This window comes from Macadamia integrifolia, chromosome 13, assembly GCF_013358625.1.
Source record: "Macadamia integrifolia cultivar HAES 741 chromosome 13, SCU_Mint_v3, whole genome shotgun sequence".
Classification (NCBI taxonomy): domain Eukaryota; kingdom Viridiplantae; phylum Streptophyta; class Magnoliopsida; order Proteales; family Proteaceae; genus Macadamia; species Macadamia integrifolia.
This window is the reverse complement of record NC_056569.1, coordinates 9,647,243-9,672,651: the sequence shown is the minus strand read 5'-3', so window position 1 is coordinate 9,672,651 and position 25,409 is coordinate 9,647,243. Positions and strand designations below refer to the sequence as shown.

At 37.8% G+C, this 25,409-nt stretch overlaps 1 protein-coding gene across 1 annotated transcript; it reads right to left on the bottom strand.

Annotated features, from left to right (window-relative positions):
• Positions 1-1,379: 1,379 nt before the first annotated feature.
• LOC122059732 (solanesyl diphosphate synthase 2, chloroplastic-like) lies at positions 1,380-17,745 on the bottom strand. The gene is made up of 6 exons (XM_042622748.1): positions 17,086-17,745; positions 16,814-16,938; positions 13,678-13,805; positions 13,476-13,585; positions 2,489-2,616; positions 1,380-2,395 (listed from the first exon to the last, which is right to left on the bottom strand). The coding sequence occupies exons 1-6, from the start codon at positions 17,333-17,335 to the stop codon at positions 1,847-1,849; spliced, it is 1,290 nt and encodes a 429-aa protein (XP_042478682.1). The 5' UTR covers positions 17,336-17,745; the 3' UTR covers positions 1,380-1,846.
• Between the last annotated feature and the right edge of the window lie 7,664 nt (positions 17,746-25,409).

Here is a 25,409-nt window from a genome sequence, read left to right as displayed (position 1 = left end):
GAAAAAGGCTCTGAATGGCCTAACTTAAGGCATTGGTTTGCTATCATGCAAGAACACGACCAATAACACTCAAAGAACTTATTAATCTGTGAGATTCAATCCAATATTGGGGTCCTCTAGATGTCTCACCTTAGGGTCCCCTTAACATCAACCTGGCTTCCCTTTATCAAGGACAAGCACCTTCACCTCTTTTTTACCAAGGAAAGTTAATTGTTTGTGATGGGACACAAGGAATCTGATGAGAGCTTAATTCCATAGCAATGGATGAAAAGTAAAATCGATTTTGAAAATAAAAATGGAAAACTTTTGTTATCATGATTAGGTAAGTACCTTCTTTTTTTCGGTAAAGATGATGTAATTACCTTGGACTCTTACTAAATATGACAATCACACTTTTCTAATGGAATATTTGTTTTTTCTTTAATTCAAGCGGTTCGATTGTAGAATATGACAAACCTGAAATGACTTGAAGTTAGCTACACAATCATTTTAGGTAATGATATATCATATATAAACACCGAGCACATGGACCAACCGCTAGCCATATGGTCGTGCATGTCACTCCGAGCACATGGACCAGCCGCTAGCCATATGGTCGTGCATGTCACACCGAGCACACGGACCAGCCACTGGTCACAGGGTCGAACATGCGACACATCACCCTCATGAGTCAAACAATGATAGTGGAGGCCAGGGTGCCTCAAGCACTCCCAAGGACCCCTCATACCCCACGGATTGATGATCCTCAGAATGGCTAACCATAGTCAGACGGTTTCTTAACTCTAGGTCAACAAGACAGTGGTAAGGTTTGCTTGACCATCAAACAAGTTAACCATCATCATCCCTGGTCGAGTTAGCCGTTGGAGCATCTAACCATGGTCAGGTAGACCATTAAAGAAGGTTTAACTTGGGTTGAGTTAACCATTAAGATATGGTGCCAGGTTGGCAGCCCCAGGTTGATCTGATCTTACAAGGAAGGGACACGTGGAGATGCTCTAAGTAAGATGGACCAATGAAGTAAGGACCCTAACTTTCTATATAAATAGGACTCACTCCCCAGCATAGGTAACACTCTCAATCGTCTGAATATCCTCACTAAGATGATTACCCTAAGGTTTAACTTGAGCATCGGAGCCTGGTCCCAGAGCCTCCTCCAGGCCAACGACTAATCTGTGTTGTGTAGGTCCGAGCAGATTGGGATCGAGCACTAACAGGTAATGACTATAGAAGTTTTCATTTTATGTTTGATTTGATCACTTCCAGCTCTTCTGGATCTCTGTTATTCAACACAGGTTCAAAACTGCATTTCCCATTCCCAAGCACAAGTGCCCTGACTTGTCTTTGCTGCTGCTTATTACTAGTAATGGAATAGAAAGAAGTTGAGAACGATGATCATTGATATTCTGAAAGTATTGATACATAAATAATGACATCTCCCTCTCAAGACAGATCTGAAAAGTTTCAAATCAAATACCCAATAAATTACATTATGTGATGATCATGTCCCAACACTTCAACATCTATAACCTATATTGCCTACTCTTTATGCCAGATGCGGTATTAAAATTGAAAGGTAATGCTTGAAGAATTTTTGGTGCTGTCTTTATTTCACTGAACAAATTTCCAGTGGCAGAGTCATGAAGTACGGAGTTCTTGGCTTCAGCAAACACTTCTCATGCCCTAGGAGGCACTACGATGAGCTTAAATGGAGTAGGTATGGATGAAGCAAATAAAAAAGAAACGAGGGGGAAAAGAAGCAAACAATGAATAAGTATATTGAATCTGGCAGGAGAGACTTCGAGAAGCTTGAGATCATTCTACTTCTAATCTTCAATGGCATAATCATCTAATCAATTCGTCCAAGATTATACTTCACCACTCCTTCAAGTGAAGATCTGAATTCCGTCATAGGAAGGCATTGCAGGCACTGGATTGCCAGCTCAGCTATTTCTTCAGATAAAGCTCGTGCCCTTTCAATTCCCCCACATTTATTAATTAATTCAAGAGCCTCCTCCAAGGAACCAGACTCAACAAATTCAGATTCAATGAGCTCTCTCAGTTTTGGCTCTTTCTCCAGAGCAAAAATGACAGGTGCAGTCAGGTTTCCTTTTGCCAGATCACTGGCAGCAGGCTTCCCTAACTGCTCCGCTGACTGAGTAAAATCCAATATATCATCAACAACTTGGAATGATAGGCCAAGGTTCTTCCCATATTCAAACATTTTCTCACGTATGCTGATGTCCACTCCACTAAAAATAGCAGCACCTTTTGTGCTTGCAGCAATTAAGGAGGCTGTTTTGTAGTAGCTCTTGATTAAATATTCTTCAAGTTTAACATCACAGTCAAACAGGCTAGATGCCTGTTTTATTTCACCACTTGCAAAGTCCTTAATGACCTGCCAGAATTCCTTGAAACAGTTAGAAGGTAAGCCACAGCAACATAAATGGTTTGCTTAATCAATAGGAATTGACAGGTATTCCACGTGTACCTGGCTGATCAGCTTTATGACTTCAACATTTTCAAGATTTGCAAGGTACCATGATGACTGCGCAAACATGAAATCTCCTGCCAGTACTGCGACCCGCGTACCATACAGTTGGTGAATGGTTTCCTTCCCTGAAATAAAAATAAGATTCAGCAGCTAAAAGGATTGCTATCTACCAAATGATGGTCAAATTTGCCATTCCATGTAAAAAACATTTCCTGGAGACCAGGAGAGCAATTAACATTAGTTATGCACCATCATCATTTATATGGTGTAGATCATCTCGTCTTCCCACAGGCTCAGCTTGTTTCAACAGAAAACTAATTTAAAGGAATTTCTTAAGGCTCCATTTGGTTGCAAGGGGAATAAATGGGAAGGGGAGTGAGATTATCAAACTTAAAAAGGATCTTTTGTAATCATCACCCTATGTGATTATAAATTACTTAAAATTTTTACCATATTTAATAATGATACATTGTACATGTAATTTTTATTTTACATTTTATAGCGAAGGGTTTGGATGCAAAATTATGTGATTTTTTACCATATTTAGTAATGATACATTTTACATGTAATTTTTATTTTATATTTTATAGTAAAGGGTTTGGATGAAAAATGATGTGAAATTTAATAACCAAATATGGAATGATTTGGAGTTAGTGATATAATCACATAGGGTGATGATTACAAAAGATCCTTTTTAAGTTTGAAAATTTCACTCCCCTTCTCTTTAAATATCCCTTGCAACCATACATAGTCTACAGGCAAAAAGAAATTGTATTGGTCTAGAAAAGCAGAAATCATTGTACTGAAATACAATACAATACAATGGATTCCTTTCTGAAAGTAAACATTTTGATCTACTTATGATTATTTTCTGGAATCTGGTTCTGTTTCCCTCCAGTAGTCTGTTCTGTGAAATGGTTTTGGTTTGCAACTTATGTCTGTTCCTGGTTCGATATATTGGTGCTGAAACTACTTCTATTCTGTGTGCTTTCTTGATATTATGAAAGGTGATTCTTAAAAATCACAGCTATAAAATTGAGTGGTGCTTCTAATTACTTACTGTGGGAAGAAGATGTGAAGGTCTACATCAATGCAAAAGGAAAACTTTAGTATTTATGATAGGGCATAACTTCACTTAAAAGCAACAAAGTTAACCCAACCCACAAGTAAAGCCATAGGGCAGAAATTCCAGCTACAAAGGAGAATGATGGCTAAGGAACCACGGCTTAAATCAAGCCCACGTTCTGATCGACTGGGAAGTTGGGGTAGAGGAGCAATATCCCCAGGTTTGATGGGGATCCAATGTTTATTATAGAAGGAATAAAGACGGAAACTAAGGTGACAGATTTATTGGTGTACCTGGTGCACGAGGCTCCCGCAATGTGCGAGGTCCGGTGGGGCGAGAAATACGCAGCCTTACCCTGAGAATGTCGAGTCTGTTTCAACCGCTTGACCACCAGGTCGCAACATTCATAAGGTGACAGATTTATTAATAATCAAAATATAGCAAACTGCTGGGCAGATCAAAACCTAATTTGGGTCGAAGGTGAGGTCTAATGAATAAATACATTACTTGTTCACTACCTTTTAACCTAAAAAAACGAATTGTTAGGGAAGGGCAGTGTTAATGTATTACATCAGCACTCCCCCACACATGAAGGCCAAGACCCCATGGTCCTTGCACATGGAGCTCATGCAGTATTTTCTCCGTGTGGCACGGAGGGAGAAGGAATGTCGGAAAAACTCTTCCAATGCATTCCCAGGAGTCGAACACTCGAACTCCCTACTTTGATACCATGTTCACTACCATTTCACCTAAAAGCTCAAACCGTTAGGGAAGGGCAGCGTCAATTTATACATCAACATTCCCTCAAGGATCGCATCAAACTGATGGTTAGATGGAGATATAACAACAATATCATGAAATTCGTAAGATTTAGTAACTTACAGTGACAAAACCCACTGTTAACAACTAGGACCTGGGAGCCATGATAGGATTCGGAATGATCCTATTGTGGCCTAAGCCCACTATTTATATTAAACTAAGAATCCTACTTACTGTTAAATTACAAAGAAAGTAAATAACTTAACTAAAAACTAAACATAAACCAACTCTGAGACAACACAACTCTCACGACTTGACGAGGACACTCCATACATTTTAAAACTCCCCCTCAAGCTGGAGTATATATATATATATATATATATATATATATCAAAGGCTCCAGTTTGAACATATATAACAGTTATAGATGTCAGTGAGCACAGAGAATTTCATTCTGGTAGCAGTACCAACACAAGGACAGCAATCATCGTAGCAATAGTAGAAAAAAACTTCTTGTCATATAAATCCAGACAAAAGAAGAAATAAGCGACAGAGAATACCAACTGTAGGCCAAAATGTCATAGCAGCAACAACATCATAAGCCCGTCTCAGGAAAAGCAAGTAGAAATCTTCACAAAGAAGATAAATAAAAGTGCAGCATAGGTTGCTACGAATCACAACATAAAGAGTAGCATAAGGTAGCATTGAACCACAAATATAGCATTAGGTAGTTGTGAACCATAAAATAACAGCATAAGGTTGCTATATAAAAAAGCAAATGACACGAATAGATAACCAGTATCATGAAGGATGAGCAACACATAACTCCCATAATCAATAGCAGCCGCAATAGCATCAATAACAGCAACGGATCAGATCAAAATAGATAAAGAAATACAACCGCAAGATAAATTTTACAATAAAACCAAAGAACGAGAGCAGGGCAGAAACACAGTTGTAGGAAGGAGAACCACCAGCAAAAACCAGAGATGATGATGTTTCCCAAATTCCGGTCAAATACTCTTTGCAGAAAATAACAATAATCCCCAAAAATATTGAGTTGATGCAACGGCTGATTTGCAATACATAACACGCGGCATGCCCACCAAATTAGTTGGTTACCAAGAAACCTAAGAAAAACTAATCCAATCTAGGAGATCTTTTGATCAAGTGGAGTGATCAGTCAAACAAATATGACTAAAAAATTGGTGGTAATCCAACGGATGGATCTTCATATAAAGCACCGGTACAAAAATAAATAAATAAAGTAGAGAACAGCATAATTTGAATTATATCAAAATAAGCCAAGGGGTGGCAAACTAATAATTAAGCAGAATGTCAGAGGATTACAAAGGTAGACAAATGAAGAAAGGAGTGATAAGGAATTATTAATGAAATAAAGGGGGAGAACTTGGAAACAATGGAAAATAAAGGACATAACAGAATTTAAGATTATAAAGGGGGTATTATGGGAAATGAAGGGGCTGTGGTGGCAATTAAAATATTGTCACCATGGGTCTTCTTCAATGTACAAACTACACAGAGACCAGCAATGATAGGGAACAGGTGAATCTGAAATCTCTCCCATCTTGGATCCAAAACCCACACGATTCTAGAACATATATCGCAATCTCCTATTCTATTGGAACTGACAAGAATCGATCTCAAAAAAATGAAAAGTAAAAAATAAAGAAAACAAATCAAAGGGCTGGACCTGAAATCAGGAACAGGCAATAAGTACAGAACCAGACTTGAACTTGGGCATGGATCTCATGGTAGGAAGGTCAATTGGGACTAAGATTCCAGGGATGGGGTCACACACTGATGGGGATATCATAAAATCTCAAGTCTAATGGAATAGGTAATAATGGATCCGTCAGTGCCCTCCAACTCCAGCAGTACCAACCAACAGTAAATCCAGTAAAGCATTAGAGGGAGCTTGGTTTCTGATTGATGGAGGGTCTCCAACAGTAGAACTCTTTAAAACCCCACAAGGATCTGCTGGACAGATTGGAGAATAAAAAAGAGAAAATTTCTGCAACAGAACTTCAAAACAAGATGCACAGGGTATGTGGATGGCAGGAATGGCTTCAACAGAGCTTGATATCAACTACAGCAACCTCACTACAATAACACCGCAGGGCAGTGATCTCATCCTTAGAAATAGGTCTCGGACAGCTTCTCAAGGCCTAGGGTTGTAAAAGAAAAATAGGAAGAGGGGAAAGAAAAAGGGGAAATGACCAAGGCCTCTCACCTATGGACTTGGTCAGTCTTTCACCAACCATAAAGGCCTCTCAACTGTATCTCACAGCAATAACAATGGACAAGCCAAAATTCATTCAACTATTCAAAATCGTGGGGGGTAGGCTCTAAGGCCCTTACATAGTGTTCTAGAAAAGGGGGGGGGGATGGAAAGCATCTAAGAACAGTCCAACAAATGTTGTAGGGCTACCTTGTACATAAGGAAACTAGAAACTAGATTCAAATGAAAATAGTAACTAATAAGATCCTACCACATATAAAGTGAGATAGCCAGATAGGTTGCCTATTTATTACAACCACCTTAAAAATAGAAAGTTGCTAATCTAAATATACTAGAAATAAAATTAGAAACAATATCACCATGCAAGGACTAGATATCGTGTAGTAATGTGCTCCAAACCTGGCCCATGAATTGGACCAAACCCAGCCACAAAAGGCTGGCTCCAATGTAGAGATGAATACAAGTACCCAACCCCAAAAAACAACTCCAAAACAGGTAGGGATAACAGCACCCTAACCCCCCAAACCAATAATAGAAACTCACTACAGCAGCCTATCAGCTAGGACAGAATAAAGGGAATAAACAATTGATAAGCTATCCCACAGACTAAACAACAATTAAGGATCTATTAACAACCTGGAACAAGTCCTAGAACTCAGCAAGTAACTCCCTGCAACAGATCAGAAATAGGGACAGAATACAATACCTCAAATCAGGGATTTAAGTCAAATCTGAGAATTATTAGAACTCACAAACCAAATCCCAGGAGGGGCTGAAATTTAGTTCAAAGGTGAGTTATAAGGAGCTTAATAAATCTCAAAATCCTGGCCTGGGTTGATGGCTGGTTTGCAGAGATCCACAGGTTCTTGAACTTAGGTCAAAATATGGAGATTTCTAATAACTCCAGAACCATGCCAAATAAAAGACCAAGCTTCTGGTCGAGTTCTCTCATTAGGGCCCTTATATGGTCCTCAAAATTTAGTATGCAATGAAGAAGAAGTCAGGGAGATATGGGGGTGAAACTACAGCCCAGAAATCTCTCCTCAGTAGCTGCCGCAGGTAGAATACCTCTCGAGATCTCAGCAGCAACAGTAAGTAGCAGGGCTTCATATCGACCTCAAACAAGGCTTCAACTGTGCTGTAACTACTCAAAGAATAGCACCCCGCCTGGTGAGGGAGAAACCCTGAGAAAGAGCTTTGAGTGAAAGGTCCGCCGATCATACGGCCCACCCAGCCTGTGTTCCAAAGATCTGATCCCTAGCCGCCTGGCCGGCACCTTCGATACACCTTGGTCGCCCCGTCGCCCTTCCAACTCTGATGCCGATTCCTTTCGAATGAGAACTAGACATGTGTCCCATATCCCAATGTGCTTTGGGAAGCCGGTTGATCTGGGTTGGTTCGTGGCCACCCGGATCAAACGGCGACAAGATAACTAACAACAGAGATTGAAACGAGGTCAACTCGCTTTACCAAAGTCAGGCGCCACTAGATGGTGCAAGTGACCCAAGATCAAGACCAACAGAAGCAAGAAATCTATGAACCCTTGCTTCTCCACAACCCGGGTCGTGGCCAAAGATGCAACCTGCCTTTCCAATAGAGAATGATGAGGCAACATTCATGGGGATCAACATATTTCTATGCTCCTCCCTTCCCTAAGAGACTGATATCTCATGGAAGGAAGGGGAGACAGCTATAAAGGCTCGACTGAGACTAGCTACTACATGTTCCTAACCCCCAGATAGTCTTAGTCCCTGTCGTCATGGGCCAGTACTGCATATCGTCCACTCGACGGATGAATCTTGACATGAACAAAAACAATCAATCTCTGAAAGAGGGACTTGGATCATTCCCTTCTGCTTCCCCACATTCATTTATCCATAATTCTCAATTGCAAAGGAAACTAAGATGCAAAACTTCAAAATTCTTCCAATAAATCCAGCTTTATGCCTTGCTTCCCAAGGATTTGAATAAATACAAACTAAGCCTCCAAACTGAAATCTGTATAGGACTTTTTTTGATTCTACAGCTGTCCTCCAAAATCTGGGATGATTGGCCAGTCTTAGCTTGATTGGGTCTGGCTGGGCTCGTCCTTTTTCCTGCTGTATCTCCTCCAATAGAATCAATCTACATCAGCCTCAATATGGGCTATGCTGGCTAGCTTTCTTCTCTTCCTCCTTCGATCTACATCAACTTAACTTCAAAATCTCCACCTAAAGATTCCAAAGACTATGATAATTGCATGCATGAGAATGATACATTACTGGTTTGGTTATGGAACGTATGAAATCTTCCATGCTGCAACATCTTACGCGCGATACTACAAGAAAAGGCATTTGGGATGATGTGAAAAAAGATTTTTTTTCTCATGCAAAAAAGTTTCACTCATACAATCTTTATGAAAAGATCTTTTAAGTTTAAACAAGTTGACAAGTCTATCAGTGAATGCTAGAGTGCACTTAAGCGCATGCAGGAAGAACTGAATCTTTACAGGATATCACTACAAACATGGAACAGTTAAAAAGTCAGCATGCTGAATTTCAAATGACTGTATTATTCTCTTGGTTAAAATTTAAATCCTGACTTCAGAATGTCAAAAGTCATATTTTTACCAGAAAAAAGAAAGTTTCCTTCTGTTAATGAGGTGTTTTCCCCTCTCTCACTAAATCTACATCACCTCTATTCCAAGGAAAGCTCGGCCTTGGTGGTTGGCAATGGAGGTTGTGGCAGAGGTCTTGGATTTCTTGGGAGAGATCGTGGTTCACGGGGAGGTTGAAGATGTGGGATTGGTGCTCATGGAGGATAACAACCTAACCAAATTTTCTATCAACGTACTCAATGTGGTAGAAAAATTATACAATTGACAAGTGTGGGGAAAAGTATGGTAAGCCTTAGTGAGCTATACAAGCCAGTACATTAGTGGTTAACTCTGAAACGGTACCATCTAATGATTCTAACCCAGTTCCTTCATCTGGATTCAGTCAATAAGTATCTGTCTTGCAAGGATCATCACAATCTTCCAAAGAGAGTACAGCTTGAGACCCAATCATTCACCTACTCATCTACTGCTACAGAAGCACATAAAAGGTAGAGCTGCACTCCTAGCTTCTTTATCTCCTTTTGTACGTTATTGATTTAGGTGTCTCCTCTCATATGAGTATATGACTAGTACGCCATAAGTGTTTTCCCATGTCCAAAATCTTGTTATATTTCTAAAGTCATCCTTGCTGATGGCTCCCCTACCCCACCTTTTTGGTCATGGTGTCTTCTTCATTCTTGACTTCAATACTTCATGTTCCTCAATTAACATTGAATCTTCTTTTCGTTAGTCTTCATACCAACTAACATTATCCCAACTGAATGGGGTTGGCTAGTTGGATCCTTAACCCCCCTAGTCAGCTTTGTTTGAGGCCATACTTGATACAAGGCCTAAGTTGTGCACGTCTTTCCTCACCAATTCTTCTAGAGTCATTTTAAGTCTGCTCATGGCTCTTTTAGCACTTTCAATCTGAATTAAATCACTCCTCCATACAAGAGCATCCAAAGGCCTCCGTTGAACATGGCCATGCCACCTCAAACAACTTTCTCGCAGCTTATCATGTATCAAATCAACTCTCAAATTAGTTCTCATATGATCATTCCTTACTTGATCCTTCCCATGATTTAAGTATCGGTATGCATCATATTGTACGGCCGATACAGTATTGGTATCGGTAGGTATCGATATGATGCATACACTATTAAAAGTTTTTTTTTATATCAATCTGTATTGGACTGTATTGTACAGGTCGATACGATACCCAAACATTTAAAAACCCAACTATAACGGTAAGTATAGTACCATATCGAGCCGTATTGGCCGATACAGTATAATATGGTACCAATACAGCTCGATACGTCTCTTTAAAGGTGCAGATTGCCTTTTATGAAACCAAAATCATTTGTAACCTTTATGGTTGATCACTCTGGATTAAATTGGTTATATTTACTAAAGGATCATTAAAGTTCTTGTCAGTCTTCTAAAAATGTAATTTTGGTATTTGTTTAAAGGTGTTTCGTTCTGATAAAGCTCTTGAATATGCTCAAGTTGTCAAGGCTTCGCCTAGGTGTCTAGGCACCTTGGACGTCTTGGGCGCCTTGGTTATCCTTTTGGTATCGCCTTGCGTTTGGACCCCCTCCAATGCCTTGGGTCGCCTAGATGCCGTGACAACTATTTACTGAACATGAAATTTTTGCATTTTGTTCTGAGCATTATATCATTCATCAAACCACTTGTTCATATTCCCCTCAATAGAATGGTGTTCTTGAAAGAAAAAAAGAAAAATTTCTGAACATGTTTTTCATTTGTTGGAATTTTCTAGATCATTGTTGTTTCAAATGATTGTTCATATTCCCCTCAATAGAATGGTGTTCTTGAAAGAAAAGAGTGTCATTTGTTGGAATTTTCTAGATCATTGTTGTTTCAAATGATTGTTCCTAAAACTTTTTGAGCACCACATGCAAGAACCATGGGATCTTGGCCTACACTTGCAGGGGAGAGTTGATGTATACATTGATGCCCTTTTGTAAAAGTTCGAGCCTTTAGGTGAAACGGTAACGAACAAAAAACACCCAGACCAATGGTCTGGCCAGACCATTAAAGTTCGAGCCTTTAGGTGAAACGGTAACAAACAAAAATGGGGAGAACTGTAGGCTATTTTGGTGGCCTGGTTCCCAAGGTCAGTTGAACCATAAGGTTCCAAATGGGGAGAACCGTAGGCTATTTTGGTGGCCTGGTTCCCTTCTTCCTTCTATTATAGGTTTGCTGAAACCTATCTGCATCAGTTAAATCTCCCAAATGAAATTTTCCTTTTTATCCATTGTGTTAGTACTCAATCCTCTAAATTGAATGGCAAAGTGTATCAGAAAGATCAGCCGCACCCCAAATACACTCTGACAAACTTTTTATAGATTTGATGAAATTGACAATGGAACTAGAAAATGATTAACATCTTCCTCAACTTCCTTGCAAGGTAGGAATAAGTAGGATATATTTCAGAACCACCAATGTTAATGCATGAGAATCATTACATTATGGGGACTATTTCTGTCATATTTTCTTGCTGGACCACATTTATAACTTCGTGGATATTCTGGCTTAGAATGTAGATTCAATCCTTGGATTCGTCAAATTCCACAATTCCTGATGCTTCAACTTGTCTATTCTGGTATCATCTCATCCCCCTTTTCATGGTGACAACAATCACCGTGACCATGAAATGTTTTACTCCAGAGTGAAGGTTAATCCAACTTGTGGGTAGGTTCACTCCAAGCTTGCTGTACTTCCAGGCTTGCCTAGATGAACCGCATATCTTCCCAGATATTTAAGTAATGCAACACGTTCTCCAGTCTAACTAGCAGTTTTTGACTTCCCTTTTCTCCAGAAGCCTGAGCAGATGAGCAGTGCATATTGATGGTGTTCCACCAGATGCCTGTCTCATGATACTTCATTCCTGGCACATATCCTCACTACAACAGAAATAGTTCCTAGATAAGAGAAATAACTTCCTTTTCTGTTATTCTTTTCAGTTTTATCCATGTGCTCTGCCATCCTTTGATAGGCTTTAGGAACTGCTGATCTTCGATTAAAACCATTTGCAGCAATTATTTGCTGAGAGCTTCTCTCTTCTTCTTCTTCTTCTTCTCCTTAATAGAGCTTAATGCTCTAATTCATCACAACTACTAGTCCCTGTATAGATCAAGTCCAATGTCTCCGAGGATTTCATCTCATATATCAAATTCAGTCAAAAGTATGGTGTGAACAATGAGATGACTACATTTATTGCCAGGACCTAAGTTATCATTATTTGTTGCAAGATCTTCATGATAAACCTCAGAATGCATTTTCCAGTGGTAGCTAATCATCTTCCAATGAAGATTATTAAAATGTGCCCTTTGGGTGACTAAAAGAAAGTGATATCAATGCCACATGAACTGGGTGTATTTTACCTCCTTGTCAATATTTCAGCCTCCGTAGGAGAGTTAGCTAATTATCTTCACAATAAAGATTATTAAAATGTGCCCTTTGGCCCTTTTTTTTTATTATTATTTTTAATTATTATTAATACAAAATGCTAGCTTTAAACTAAGTGATGGAGAATCACAATCTTATTTCTGGGGGATTATCAAAATCAGATAATATTTAGACACTCTGGTCCTGACTAAGGTACAGTTGGTAGCTCAATTTGGTAGAGGTTTTGGGGCTCAAGACAAGTCATGGGCCTTGTTCCCATTTATCTACTAGAAAGATGACTCAAGACTCAATGCTTATGTGTTAAATATGCAAATAACCAGAACACAGAACTTCCTTAATTACACCCCCAATTATTGTTACAAGGTACCATTTTTTATGTATCATTTAACTCTAGCTATAAACTGTTTTACCTATGACTTAGTTTTCATGGCAATGACCTTACTATTAGTTTATTTACATACAAACAAGAACTTAATTATTCTTCAGGCTCCAGTTATAAAAGATAGACTTGACAGATATCTTGAGATGTTACACTTGGCAAGGCAAGCTGTCTAACGAATTGCATCCATATCTGGAATTGACACATGTTTGTGTCAAGGTTCATAGGCAGAAGATGTACTCTTAGGACAGTGATTTAAAGCTATAATGAAACAGAGATGCTATGAGATAAAATGAATTATGAAATCTTCTACCTATGATAGCTAAGTCAATTGATGACTTCCCACGAAAAGATATCATGGAATAGGCTGCTAACCATGGTCAGCATCTGATTCAAAAGTTTCTTTAACAATCTGATTCCATTTAAAAGGTAGCATAGCCACCTTTTACATGAGGGTCAACAATTTGATAGACAAAAGGAATTTTTTACATTAGATGGGAGGCCTACCTCTTCGCATGCTACTCTCATCTAATACATCATCATGTATCAAGCTGGCAGTGTGGATCATGAACAATGAATACATCTCTGCTAAACGCCGATGTTTTGGGGTGATTTCCCTGGATTGAAACAGTATATAGATCAAGTCTCTTAGAACAACATGAACAATGAATACATCTCCAGAAAAAAAAAAAAAAAAAAAGACACTTACTTTTGCCCTGTAATTTCTGTTGTAGCTCTTGATACTAGGAACACTAAAGCTGGTCGTAGTCTCTTTCCGCCAGCACTAAATATCTGCTCTGCCGCAGACTCTAGAACTGGGTTTTCAGCACCAACAATCTAATAAACATATTGATTAGTAAAAAAGAAAATATGAAGCGCTGCAGAAGAGTTTAATATTTAATGCAGAGTCAAATTCAGAGTAGCAAGATGTGACCTTCTGCATAGTAGGTAGATTAGCAAATACTAATCCTACATCTAGAAGAACAAGCTAGTAAGCATGAAAGAAAAATGAGCAAATTAAATTGGAATTTTCATCCTCGATTTGAGACTGCATTGATGAAGTACAAACTAACTGAAGCCATCAAGTTTACAATAAAATTCTGTAAACCTCAGATAGAGTACATATGTATTGGAATCCAACCCTGAGTGGTCAGGGTAATGCATTGTTGACATGAATTACAGGAAAAAATATGATGACAATTGAAAATGGTCAAAGTTGCACTTTAGACACTTCGTGGCAATGATCATCTCAGGATTCTAAGGTCCCAGTCAAAATTATGCTTGGATCACTTAATGGAGAAGAAAGATAAAAAAAAGTTATAAATGAACACTCATCCAGGAATTATATTTTGCAAATGGGACTGTGAATGAATCTAATTCTATTATTTAAACACTAGCACCACAAAGTTAGAAATATAATGTTATCAGCATTGAGCTTTTAGTGTTTAGATCTTGAATAAAATGATAGCACTTCAAATTTTCCTACGCCAATTTATCCACAATCGACAGAGAAGATAGAGATCATGAGCACCAGATATTCACCAAGATGTGATGCTCTTGACCACAAGCTAAGAACCTGAATTGGAACAAGCCACTGACTCCTAATTACTTCTGTGACTTGTGCACAAACATTGCTGATATTCACCAAGATGTGATGGGTTAGAAGCAGTAACACTGAAAATCCTTAGAAGCTAAAGATGGGTTAGCACCAAGAAAACTGTCCAACTCAGGTGAAAGTGTCTAGGTGACTTGTTCTTAGTTACTCAGAAAAAAGTTTCAGTTAATGTTCTTGACCCGTTTTGAAGATTGACCCACTCCGACATATTTTGGTGGCGACCCGAATGAGAAGTTTTCTGAGATCAGGTATGGTTTGATTGTGTGACGCCCAAAATACGGCAAGTACCAGACCCGCCTGGGAGATCGGTGAGGTGTCTCCCACCAAGAATATGGCAAGCACCAGGGGGATTGCGAGATCGGTGAGGGTGTGCAAACTTTAGTCTCACATCGCCTAGGGAGAGATTACTGAGCTAATTAATAACCTCTAGCTTCCTTAACATGGCACAACGCGTTTTAAAGCCTTGAGGCCCATGGGCCAAGCAGGATAATATTGTGCAAGGTTAATGGGGCTAGGGCATTACAGACTGGATTGACTGCGACCCGATGGGTCGACTCGTAACTTGGAGTATATAATGTACTATCGCCTTGTTGAGCATTGTCATTGTAATTTGGGGGTTTTCCGAGCTTGGGTTTCAGAGGCGAGTTTTCTCGCCGCTACTTGGGTGTAATCTCTCTTTTGCATAGTGAATCTTCTTCTTCGCCCGAGGACGTAGTACACCACATTGGTATGTGAACCTCGTTAAATCTCTGTGTTGTATGATTTGTCTTGGTTTATTTTCGTATTTCTTGGTGTTTGCTCTAACAGTTAACTAGCAGTTCCAGATCATGTAATCTTCTTAAATGTAGTTAAAACAATTCAGTAAGTTGATCATCCATGTGTGTCAACTAAAATAACTGAATAGATCTATTTACATAGTGGTTCCGGCTTTAGATGTCCATTTAGATATGCTCAATGAAAACCTAATTAATGCCGAAAGCCGAAGAGCGTGCACATGCTACTAGGACAGGTGCACTGCTAGAAAGTCAAGGGAGATGACTAAAGAGCACAGTTGTCATGGCAACTAGGCAACTAGGCAACCAAGGCATTAGAGGGGGCCTGGACACAAGGTGCCACCAACAAGGTAACCAAGGGGCCAGCCTAGGCGACCAAGGCAACACCTTCACAACAATATCAAAGAGTACATCATGGCCATGCAGAATGCTAACATCTGTTGATAAACCCAATAGGCCTTGCAATCTCGTCTACCACATGAACCAAGACCAAGTGGATAATTCATGTCAGTGAGGTGCCTACTGTTGTATTAATATGTTAACCAAGACATTTGGCATAATGCAACCCAAAAAAATGTCAAGAAATAAAACACCTCAGAGAAGCAGCATAGATATGCAACACTAAATTTTCTTTTGAAATTTATTCTTTAGAAATCTTACACAGATGATTAGAACTTACTGTAATATTTTTCCAATAATGAAACATCATTCAGAGAAAGGAGGAAAAAAGGAGCAATAAAACAATCCAGTCGTTAAAAACTCAAAATTCCACCACTGGATTGTTTAGATGTAACAAGAAAACATGTCAGATTCTTTACTTATATTCGTGATGTTTGTAACTAGAATAGAGTGAAGAATTGCACATCAGATAATTGAATCAACAAAGGCCATTTATTTTTTCCTTTCTTCTCCGTTATTAGCGAATGCATTTTAAGTAGGTTTTAAGATTCAATTTGCTACAAATTCTTTAAAGATACGCCAATGGGGTCCATATATTACTCATTCCATGTTTGCTTTCTTGCCTCTTGACAAACACTTCCACTGAAGAGACACTGAGCCCCTCGCAAAACCACGAGAGGAGAGTGTTTCAGGGCATCTGACATGTCATTAATCAAAGTCCCACCCAGAAAAGTATTGCTAATCACAAAGACTAACATCTACTATGTCATCAATCAAAGCCCCTCCCAGAATGGTAGTGCCTATTAGGATGTTGTCAGATAACACGTGAAATGCTATAACAGAGGTCAACAAAGAGATTCAACGAAGATATAATAAACTTTGAATAATAAAAAGGCAAACATGTAATAAAACTAAAATAAAATAAGTATGAGCATCCAATCAACATACCATAAAAATTATACTGAAGTGAAGAAAAGTACCTAAAGATAGGGGAAGCATTATGAAACAAAAACTCAATTTCTATCAGAAAATCTCTAACTATTCAACTAGATACTTACTGACTGGAGATTTTTATTCAGAGTCAGTAGGTCATCAGCAACCACTTCCATTAAATTTGTAACTGAAACAGGGGGACTAGGCTTCAGATCGACATCCAATGTTGATTTGGGATCTTGAGCAACCACTGAAAACATGAAATTTGAACCCAAATACAGTCACAGAAAGCCTATGAACTTAAATGGGAAGTGAACTAATGATTTTAGAGAAAAACAGTTAACAAACCAAAAATCATGAGAACCAGCATAACTGTCATTGGCATTAAAACAAATACCATTCAGCAATGCCTCAGGGGTCTGCGCAGCCGAAAGTCCTCTACACCCAGCACTTTTATTCCGTCTGTATACCAATTTCCGGGTTCCAAATCCTCTATTAATACTCCTAGCTATTTCCTTTGTGCAGTTCCTGAAGAAGAATCCCATATAAGAAGTTCCACATCGACTGGAAGAGCACCCAGAAGCAACAAAATCTAACCCAGCCCCGCTAACATCAAAATTCCGACACATGATTGACACCATTCTCATCAACAACCAAAACCCAACGAGAAACTGATCAATCACATGAAGCAAACACCATAACCCTCTTCACCTGGATGAAGACCCACTTCAAAAACATTTTATATTACAGACCCACCAGAGAAAAAACAAACGTGGGTTTTGGGTTTTGACTGAAACTCAATATAATCATAATATCGAAAGGATTTCCATTGCATCTCAAGGTGAAATAGATTATTCGGACAGGGAAGAGCAAGACCAGCTGGAACAGAGATTGAGGATTTATGGCCAGTATCTTTTATTAAGTAGTCGGTAGATTTTGATTGGACCATTAAGGTCCACATGTTCAGTTATGAGTTCTGAGGTCTGTAACTTATATAACTCACTTCCTTATCGTCTTAGCTTCAAAAAAGGGATCAACGAGGGAAGTAGAGAGAGAAAATCCAAAGATAGTGAAGGTTTGGATCATGTATGACGTATCACTAGAAACTAGACTCTCAAATAAGGGTGAAATTAAGATGAGTAGGTGAGGGAGAAACTGAGGGTGGGGAGTGGGGAGTGGGGAGTGGGGAGCGGGGAGCGGGGGCATTTATCTTCTATAGCAAAAATTTGAGTGGTTACTAGATGGCTACACAATTGGGTCACTTCTACAAAGACCATTGAAGTAAATACAGCTTTTCAGAAACCTTTTCAAGGTTCAGTAGTAACGGATAGAACGGTTGGAAAGGTAACCTACACATGTCTTCTGCAAATCGAGGATGGTGATTCCTCCACGAGAACACTATCATACAAACTGGGCTGACCCAGATGCAGAGTGGGCCAACATTGAACATATGATCTAAGAGATCTTGGGAATAGGGTCCAACTCCAGCCCAGGCCTGGATTTGAAATCCAAATTCAAATCGCGGCTTGCTGATAGTTATTAAATTTGGATTTGATAATTATTCAGATGAAGAATTATTTGAATTAATGCATTTCATTAATTCAATGATTCGGTCAAAAAAACAAAGATAGTAAAATTTGAGTTCGGATTCGAAAATTATTTGTTTACAAAAATAAAAAGCGGACAAAAAATTCGGATGTTATTTTTTATATTTGCAATACTTGTTTCATATTATCTATCAATTATCATATGTACATAACATACAAATGATATAAAAATAAAATTTTAAAATTTAAAGATAAAAATTATTATAAAAATTATGATATTTAGTTTTTTTTTTTTCCTAAACTCATTTTCTATTACTCAAATAATTGAATCAGAGAAAGAGAGACGGAGAGGAGGGCACTGAGAACAAATTCAGCTAGACCCACATCACCCACCATGCTGTTCACCTTAAAGACTAGAGAGAGTAACGACGGTAAGACTTGGTCAAACCAAAATGGGGTGAGTGATTTTTTTATAGAAGTGTGAGAGATTATCTCAGAAAAGATAAACTTTATTGGTTTCTATTAAAAAAAAAAAAAAGATTAAATAATAAATGCATAATAACCACACTATTTTCTAAAGGCTTATTGATTTATTCAAGATAAAGTTTTTTTTTTTTTTTTTTTTTTTTTTTTTTTAACATGGGATAAAATTAGGTTATAGTTCGGGTAAAATTCGATTCGGCCAAATTATTCATGAATTTTTAAAAAGTCTATAAAATTCGAGAATTTTTTATTTGATTTCGATTCGGACAGAATTATTCGTAAAATTCGGTAAAATTCTGTTTGGCAGAATTATTAGCAAATAATTCGGAGAATTTAATAACAAGGGGCTTGCATCCAAGATAAAAGAACAGGAGGATGTAACTAGTATAACCCATAACATAAAAGGAGGAAGAGTTTTCTATTTGGAAGTGCAGTCTTTGCACTAGCACATGTGACAATGGGAGCACATATAAAAGCATCAAGAAAGAAGACATTGTTATCTAGTCTAGAGGGGGTGAATAGGGTAAGGCTAGTGGATTTTGCCTCTTTTTTATTCACAATAATATTTGTGGATTTTAAGGGGCGTTATTGTTTTCCATAGGAGGCGAGGTAATCCATTTGCCCCCTCCTCCCAGCATGTGTTTGGGGGCAGTCATCACATGGATCTTAATCCTCTCCAACACCGGATGGGGTGCAGTGAATCCCCCGACTGAGATTACCCAGGGCATGCACCTCAAAGACCTCCCAATCGTGAAATGCTCACTGCACCTCGTCGTGTGCTAGAGGGATCTGGATGCCCCCACACTTCCCCAGAGAATCCATTAACCCCATAAAAAGAAAGAGAATCTTAATTGAAGATCAAAGAAGCAAATCTTCCACTAGATATATAGAATTTTTTGGTTATACGGTCACACCAACTTTGTTTTTTAGTTGAAAGGGTCTTGAGTCTAGATGCCTACAATATTTTCAATATTAAAATGATTTTTCTTTGATATGTATAAGATCCAATGACTTTGCCTCTTAGTGCTACCAAGTTATACTTTTCTTTTAAAATATGCTAGAACACCTTGTAATGTTACCAGCTTTATTGTTTCATTGAAAAACTCAATTAAATATATTGGCAACCTTATCTTAATAGGCTATGTTTTGTCATGTAGAGAACCAATATATGTCAGCACCTTTCACTCATCAATTTTCATCATATAATAATTTCTTGCAATAGTGTTCCCTTTTTAATAAGTTAAATGAATTATTCATTCACATGTGGATTGGAAACAGTAAATACTCATTAGGCTTACAAGATAAGGTATGAAAGTGAAGTCTGTCTTAACATTCTTATTGATCCCATTTCTCACTAAAAGAAGGCCAAATAATAGAAGCCATCTGATTAAGGTGGGCTCCTTTAAAAGATGGTTTTAATATAAGCTTCCCCTACATAGCACAATATGTTGAGACAAAAAGGGGATACGTAATAGTTGTGGTGTGATCCTTCAAATACTATGATTAAAGATCACTACTGTAGCTTTTCCTTAACAAGTTTGGCTATTGGAAAGAATTTAATAGTAATACAGCTAAGGGGATGAAACCTAATCCATTGTTGATTGGTGACACTAAAGCGTGATTAAGGTCGAATGGTTACACTAAATTGTCGATAAGACAATGATGGTGATCCTTCAAATACCATGATTAGGGATCACAAGTAGTGCAACTTTTTTCTTAACAATGTTAAACTATTTGTGAAGCCTTTAATAGTAATACAGCTGAGAGGGATGTCAATGAATAAGGCTGGTCTGATAAGCTTGTAGCTGCTCATTCCTCATTGTAACACTGGTTTTTCAAATTGTACTCGGGTACTATAAATTTGTGGGTTGGTCTTGGTTTAGGTAATGGGCCATTTTGGCTAAGTGAAGTAGGGCTGGAATTTTATGGACATAAATTTTTTTTTTCATATAGAATGTTAATTGGATCTCAAAATTTGTGGCTGTGTGGTCAACATTACCATTGGCTCATGTTGTTTGTTTAAGCCCAAAGGCAGTATCTATGTGCCACAATCAATGGGCTAATTTTGGTTCAGATTTAAATAGTAAAAAAAAAAAAAAAAAAATTCCAATACATGGTGGGTTTTCTGATTGATTTTAGCATCGAAACTTGATAGAATACAACCCACATGATCCTCTTAACTATCTAAGTAACAGAATTGCAACATCAGACCTTGTAGTAATGGAAGCCTCGTGCATTAGGTACGTCCTTATAATATATGAGAGAGAATCAAATAATTGATGATCATGTAATTGCGATAGGCCAAAATTTTTAAAACCCAATGATTTGAATAATCAAGATCAACCAACCTTGTAGCTGAAACATGGTGAACCACCTTCCCTAAACAGACCCATGTGAAAAGAGATTGTTTGCCTTCAGTGATTGTTGCAACCAGAACAACAAAATTATAAGAACAAAATTTAGGGTTTAAAAATATGAATACTGGAAATGTAAGCTAAACAAGTCAGTCTAAGCCCATTTCTTTTTTCTGTTGCTAGACTACCATTTGGCCATGATTTAAGGTAAGACCAGGGTTAGCTTTGGCTTGGTTTCACCTGAGGGAGTCCACTTTAGATTGAACAAGAGGTAAGAGCAAGCAGCTTTTCATACATAGACTTTTCCAGATGAGGGATCTTAAAATCCTTTTATAAGTTATGGAAAAAGTAAAGCAAAGCTGTTCCTGCAGGACTTGACACATCAACCCATTGATTTTCCAGAACTGAATTTTATATTTTCAGTTTCAGTCATGATTGAAACCAGGACTTCATTTTTTGTTTGAATCATTTTTTTTTTTTGGTAAAATGTTTGATTCATAGTACTCTTGGAAATTAAAAAATTGTTCATAGATTCATGGATTGTACCAAAAGTTGGGGAAGGTTTGAGACTTGGCTTGAGAGCAACAGGAGAACTGTGAACCCCCCCCCCCCCCACCCTCCCCAAAAAAAAAAAAAGAGTTTTGTCCTAAAACTTTAGGGTTAAATCACAATGGGGCATCTGGAAAGAGATAAAAAGGTTGTCCACATAGTTAATCAGTCTTCACATCAGAAAACATTTGTTTTGGTTCATCAAAACCCTACCCCTTCTGAATATCTACTTCATAAATCAAATTACATTGTTGGAAACATGGGTGGGTTTGTAAGATGGGTTGCATCAAATCTAAGCATCAAACAAGTAATTAAAGTTTCACACAGGTAATTTCGAATTCCACAGTAAAAAAATTATAGGAAAAGGAAGCATGGGCATCCCTTAGGCAGATTCTAATATACCCTTCTCACATAATAAACAGTGAGGCCTATTTTAACACTCTCTCTTATTCTTAATGGATGATACTATTTTCAAAACCCTAATTGGTTTAGTATACAAATTTCTTCTTACATTGAGTCGTCAGAACCCCTACCCCCTAAAATTCTAAGCATGCCGCTCATATGAGTGGGATCCTTGTAAATTCTGAACTTTATATTACCTTTAGTCAGCTCCATTATTTGTTGGGTTTACTAATAGAAGTTGATACCTGGTGGTCTGAGGATTGTCTTCAATCATATGCTGATATGAGTGGGTGTGTGTCCCCTTCCCACTTAGGAGTAAGTTGAGCCATAGCCCGGCAGTGCCTGAGTAAAAGGCGTTGTAGGATAAATAAGAAAAAAAAAAGAAAAAAAAAAAGAGAGATGTTTAAAATTTAACCAGTGATGTGTTTTTTCCCGTATCTCCTTTTCCTCCCAAAGGTTCAAGATGGGTCGAAGAAAGAGATAATTCTTCAATTTTCCGATTCTCCCAATATGCTAACATATTATTAAGATATTTTTAATTACTTAAACAGTGTATAAAGAACAAATATGTTAGTATACTGACACAATAAATTACAACAACGCCACTCCTAGGTATCAAACATGATATATCAATTTTTTTTTTTTGGGGTAAATAAACATGATTTATCATGAATCAATGAAAAAACGATATGTCCATAAACTCAAAATTATATCATAATAACTTAAAACCAAAGAGAAACATTAAATAAAAAAAAGGGTAAATTTAATAATGCCAAAAATTGACCTAAATGTCCCTACATGCAAAACCTAGTCTATCATACAAATAAACTTAAGAAATATAAGATGAAGATGACCTAAACTATAATGACACACAAAGAAAACTATTAATAGATGCTAGAAAATATCAAAATCAAATATGAAAAATTTTGTGCACAAGAAAACCCTAATTTTCTATGATGCATGCATGCATGAAATAATTTAAGTAAATGGAAATAAAAATCTCTCTGACTTCCCATCAGCATAAGACCTCATAAATTAAGAGCTACCAAAAAATAATAAAATAAAATAAAACAAAACAAAACTCTATCATGATAACATAGAATCAGAAAAATAGTATGTCAGTTAAGAATATAAAATAGAAAAATAGGGTAAGAAAGTTTATGAGGAACACTAACTAACCATGTAAAAGTTCCCATCAGAAACCTACTTTATAAGCACAAATTTATGATATGTCGTCGTTGCCCTACCGAGGGCAGCATCAATGTACCCACAAATTCCTCTTGAATGCCAGTCGGAGTTGGTTTAACTCAACTAACTTGGACTGACATTTGAAGTTTGCGCTTGGCCAAGTCTAACCATAAGCCAAGGCTAAGCCTAAATTTAGGTTTGGGCCAAGTCTAACTTCTAAATGGAAAGGTTCATTTTCCATAATTTGTTCAGAACTCATTTTTGACCAATTTATTCCCAAATTCATTTCAAGGAATTAGAACATCATTGCGTTCATGAAAAACGTTCAGAGCCATAAGAACAGGTCCCACAACATTTTGTGCCACCTTACTTATCATTATCCAACTTGCTATCAGGGTGACAAAATGAGGTGTTAATTTGGCAAGAATACAGTTTCTGTCAAAAACATAGGTGACATGGAAAATCTGAACATATGGAAAGAAAATGGTCTAGATTGATCACAAGCCAAATTTCAAAATAAAATTCAACTGTACACCTTTGAATGTATTTGAATATTTCCTTGTATTTTCAACGATACATATTATTATTATTATTATTTTTAAATTCAAGGCCATATTTTCACCACTTGGCCTACTCCATTTTCATTGACACCTATCAGATGAGAAGAAGTCTTTGGGTCTAGCTGTTTACAAAATTTCAAATCTATGAGTGAGAAACTCTTAGACACGATATGACAATGTTTTGTTGTTTCTACACAGAAACAGCAGAAACGGATTTTCACATTTTTGGAAACAAAAATAGATTTTTTGATGTTCGATAAACTTGTTATACAACATTTTTATTCATCTCAAATTCGTTTCTAGAAACGCCGAAACAAGTCCGACTTGTTTCGTCAAAGTCGTTTATAGAATTGTAAATAGACATAAATTTTGATTTATATTTTAGAAATAGGTGAAATTGAACAACTTTATCAAACGCTTTTTAGGCTGTTTCTCTGTTTCTGAGAACAAGAAAACTCAAAAACAATAAAAACAGAACGTTATCAAAAGGTGCCTTAATCATATCATACCATATAAAACCTTTCCCAAGAACAATACTAGCATTCAAACAATCCACAATGCTATCCATTATGCTTCATGCACAGGGGTGGCGGCCACAGTAAACCAACTTCATGCACGGAGGGCAGCCGCATATGCAACAAACCTGAGATCTATCCTATAACCAATCAGAAAGATCATAAAGCACACAAACACACGCCGCCATGCGCAGTGCAAGAGGGTGGTGGGAGGTACTTGTGTGTGTTGAATCACAGCATGATTCGTACACGGAACGGAGGTGGGAACTCCAACAAACCCTAGAGGTCTACACCATAGACCAATCAGAAAGACCCATAAAAAGCAGAAGATAGAAACGAGGGGCGTGAGTGCTTGAATCTCAAAACGATGCCCCATGCAAGGAGGTGGGAGCCCCAATATACCTAACAGATCTTCTGTATCATAGCCTAACCAGACAGTCTATAAAGCAATCCACTTTCAATTGCTTTTGGCCATGGAAGGAGGTCAAAAAGTATATGATGAACAGCTCAATCAATACGATTCAAGAAAAAAAAAAAATATATATGGCTCTACCCAATCCTTCTTAAGTCCTTTTAGAGGGCTGGGGTAAAGTACAAGATGAACAGCTAGCTTAAATCACACCAAACTCTTTTACCCAATCTCCTAAGCCTTAGGTGTGCTCAGGTGGTCCCCCTGCCCTATCCAAAATGGAGAAGCTGTCATACCCATGCACTACCAAGTACAAAGACATGTATACCTAAATTAAATTGAAGGAATCCAAAGACGGGCCAGCATTAAACCAAGCTTGTGAGTTTTGGCTACGGCATAACAGGGACAATATTTTACAATAGTTCCAACAATTGTGATTTCCTTGAACCAATCCTTGAGACTGAGTGAGTATTGTGGCACCAACACCACTAACTAACTATTGGTGGGCTGGTGGGGTCAGCGACAGCCATGCATGCATGACTGACCCATAAATCTCCTTGTCTCTGGATTTCCAGCATACGAAATGAAAACTAATATCCACCACAAAGAAAAGCAACCCCAGAATAAGAAACTCCAGAGAGAGAGAGAGAGAGATGCCCACGTAAAGTAATCAGTACCCATTTAAGCAACTATAAAATAAATTGATTTAGATTC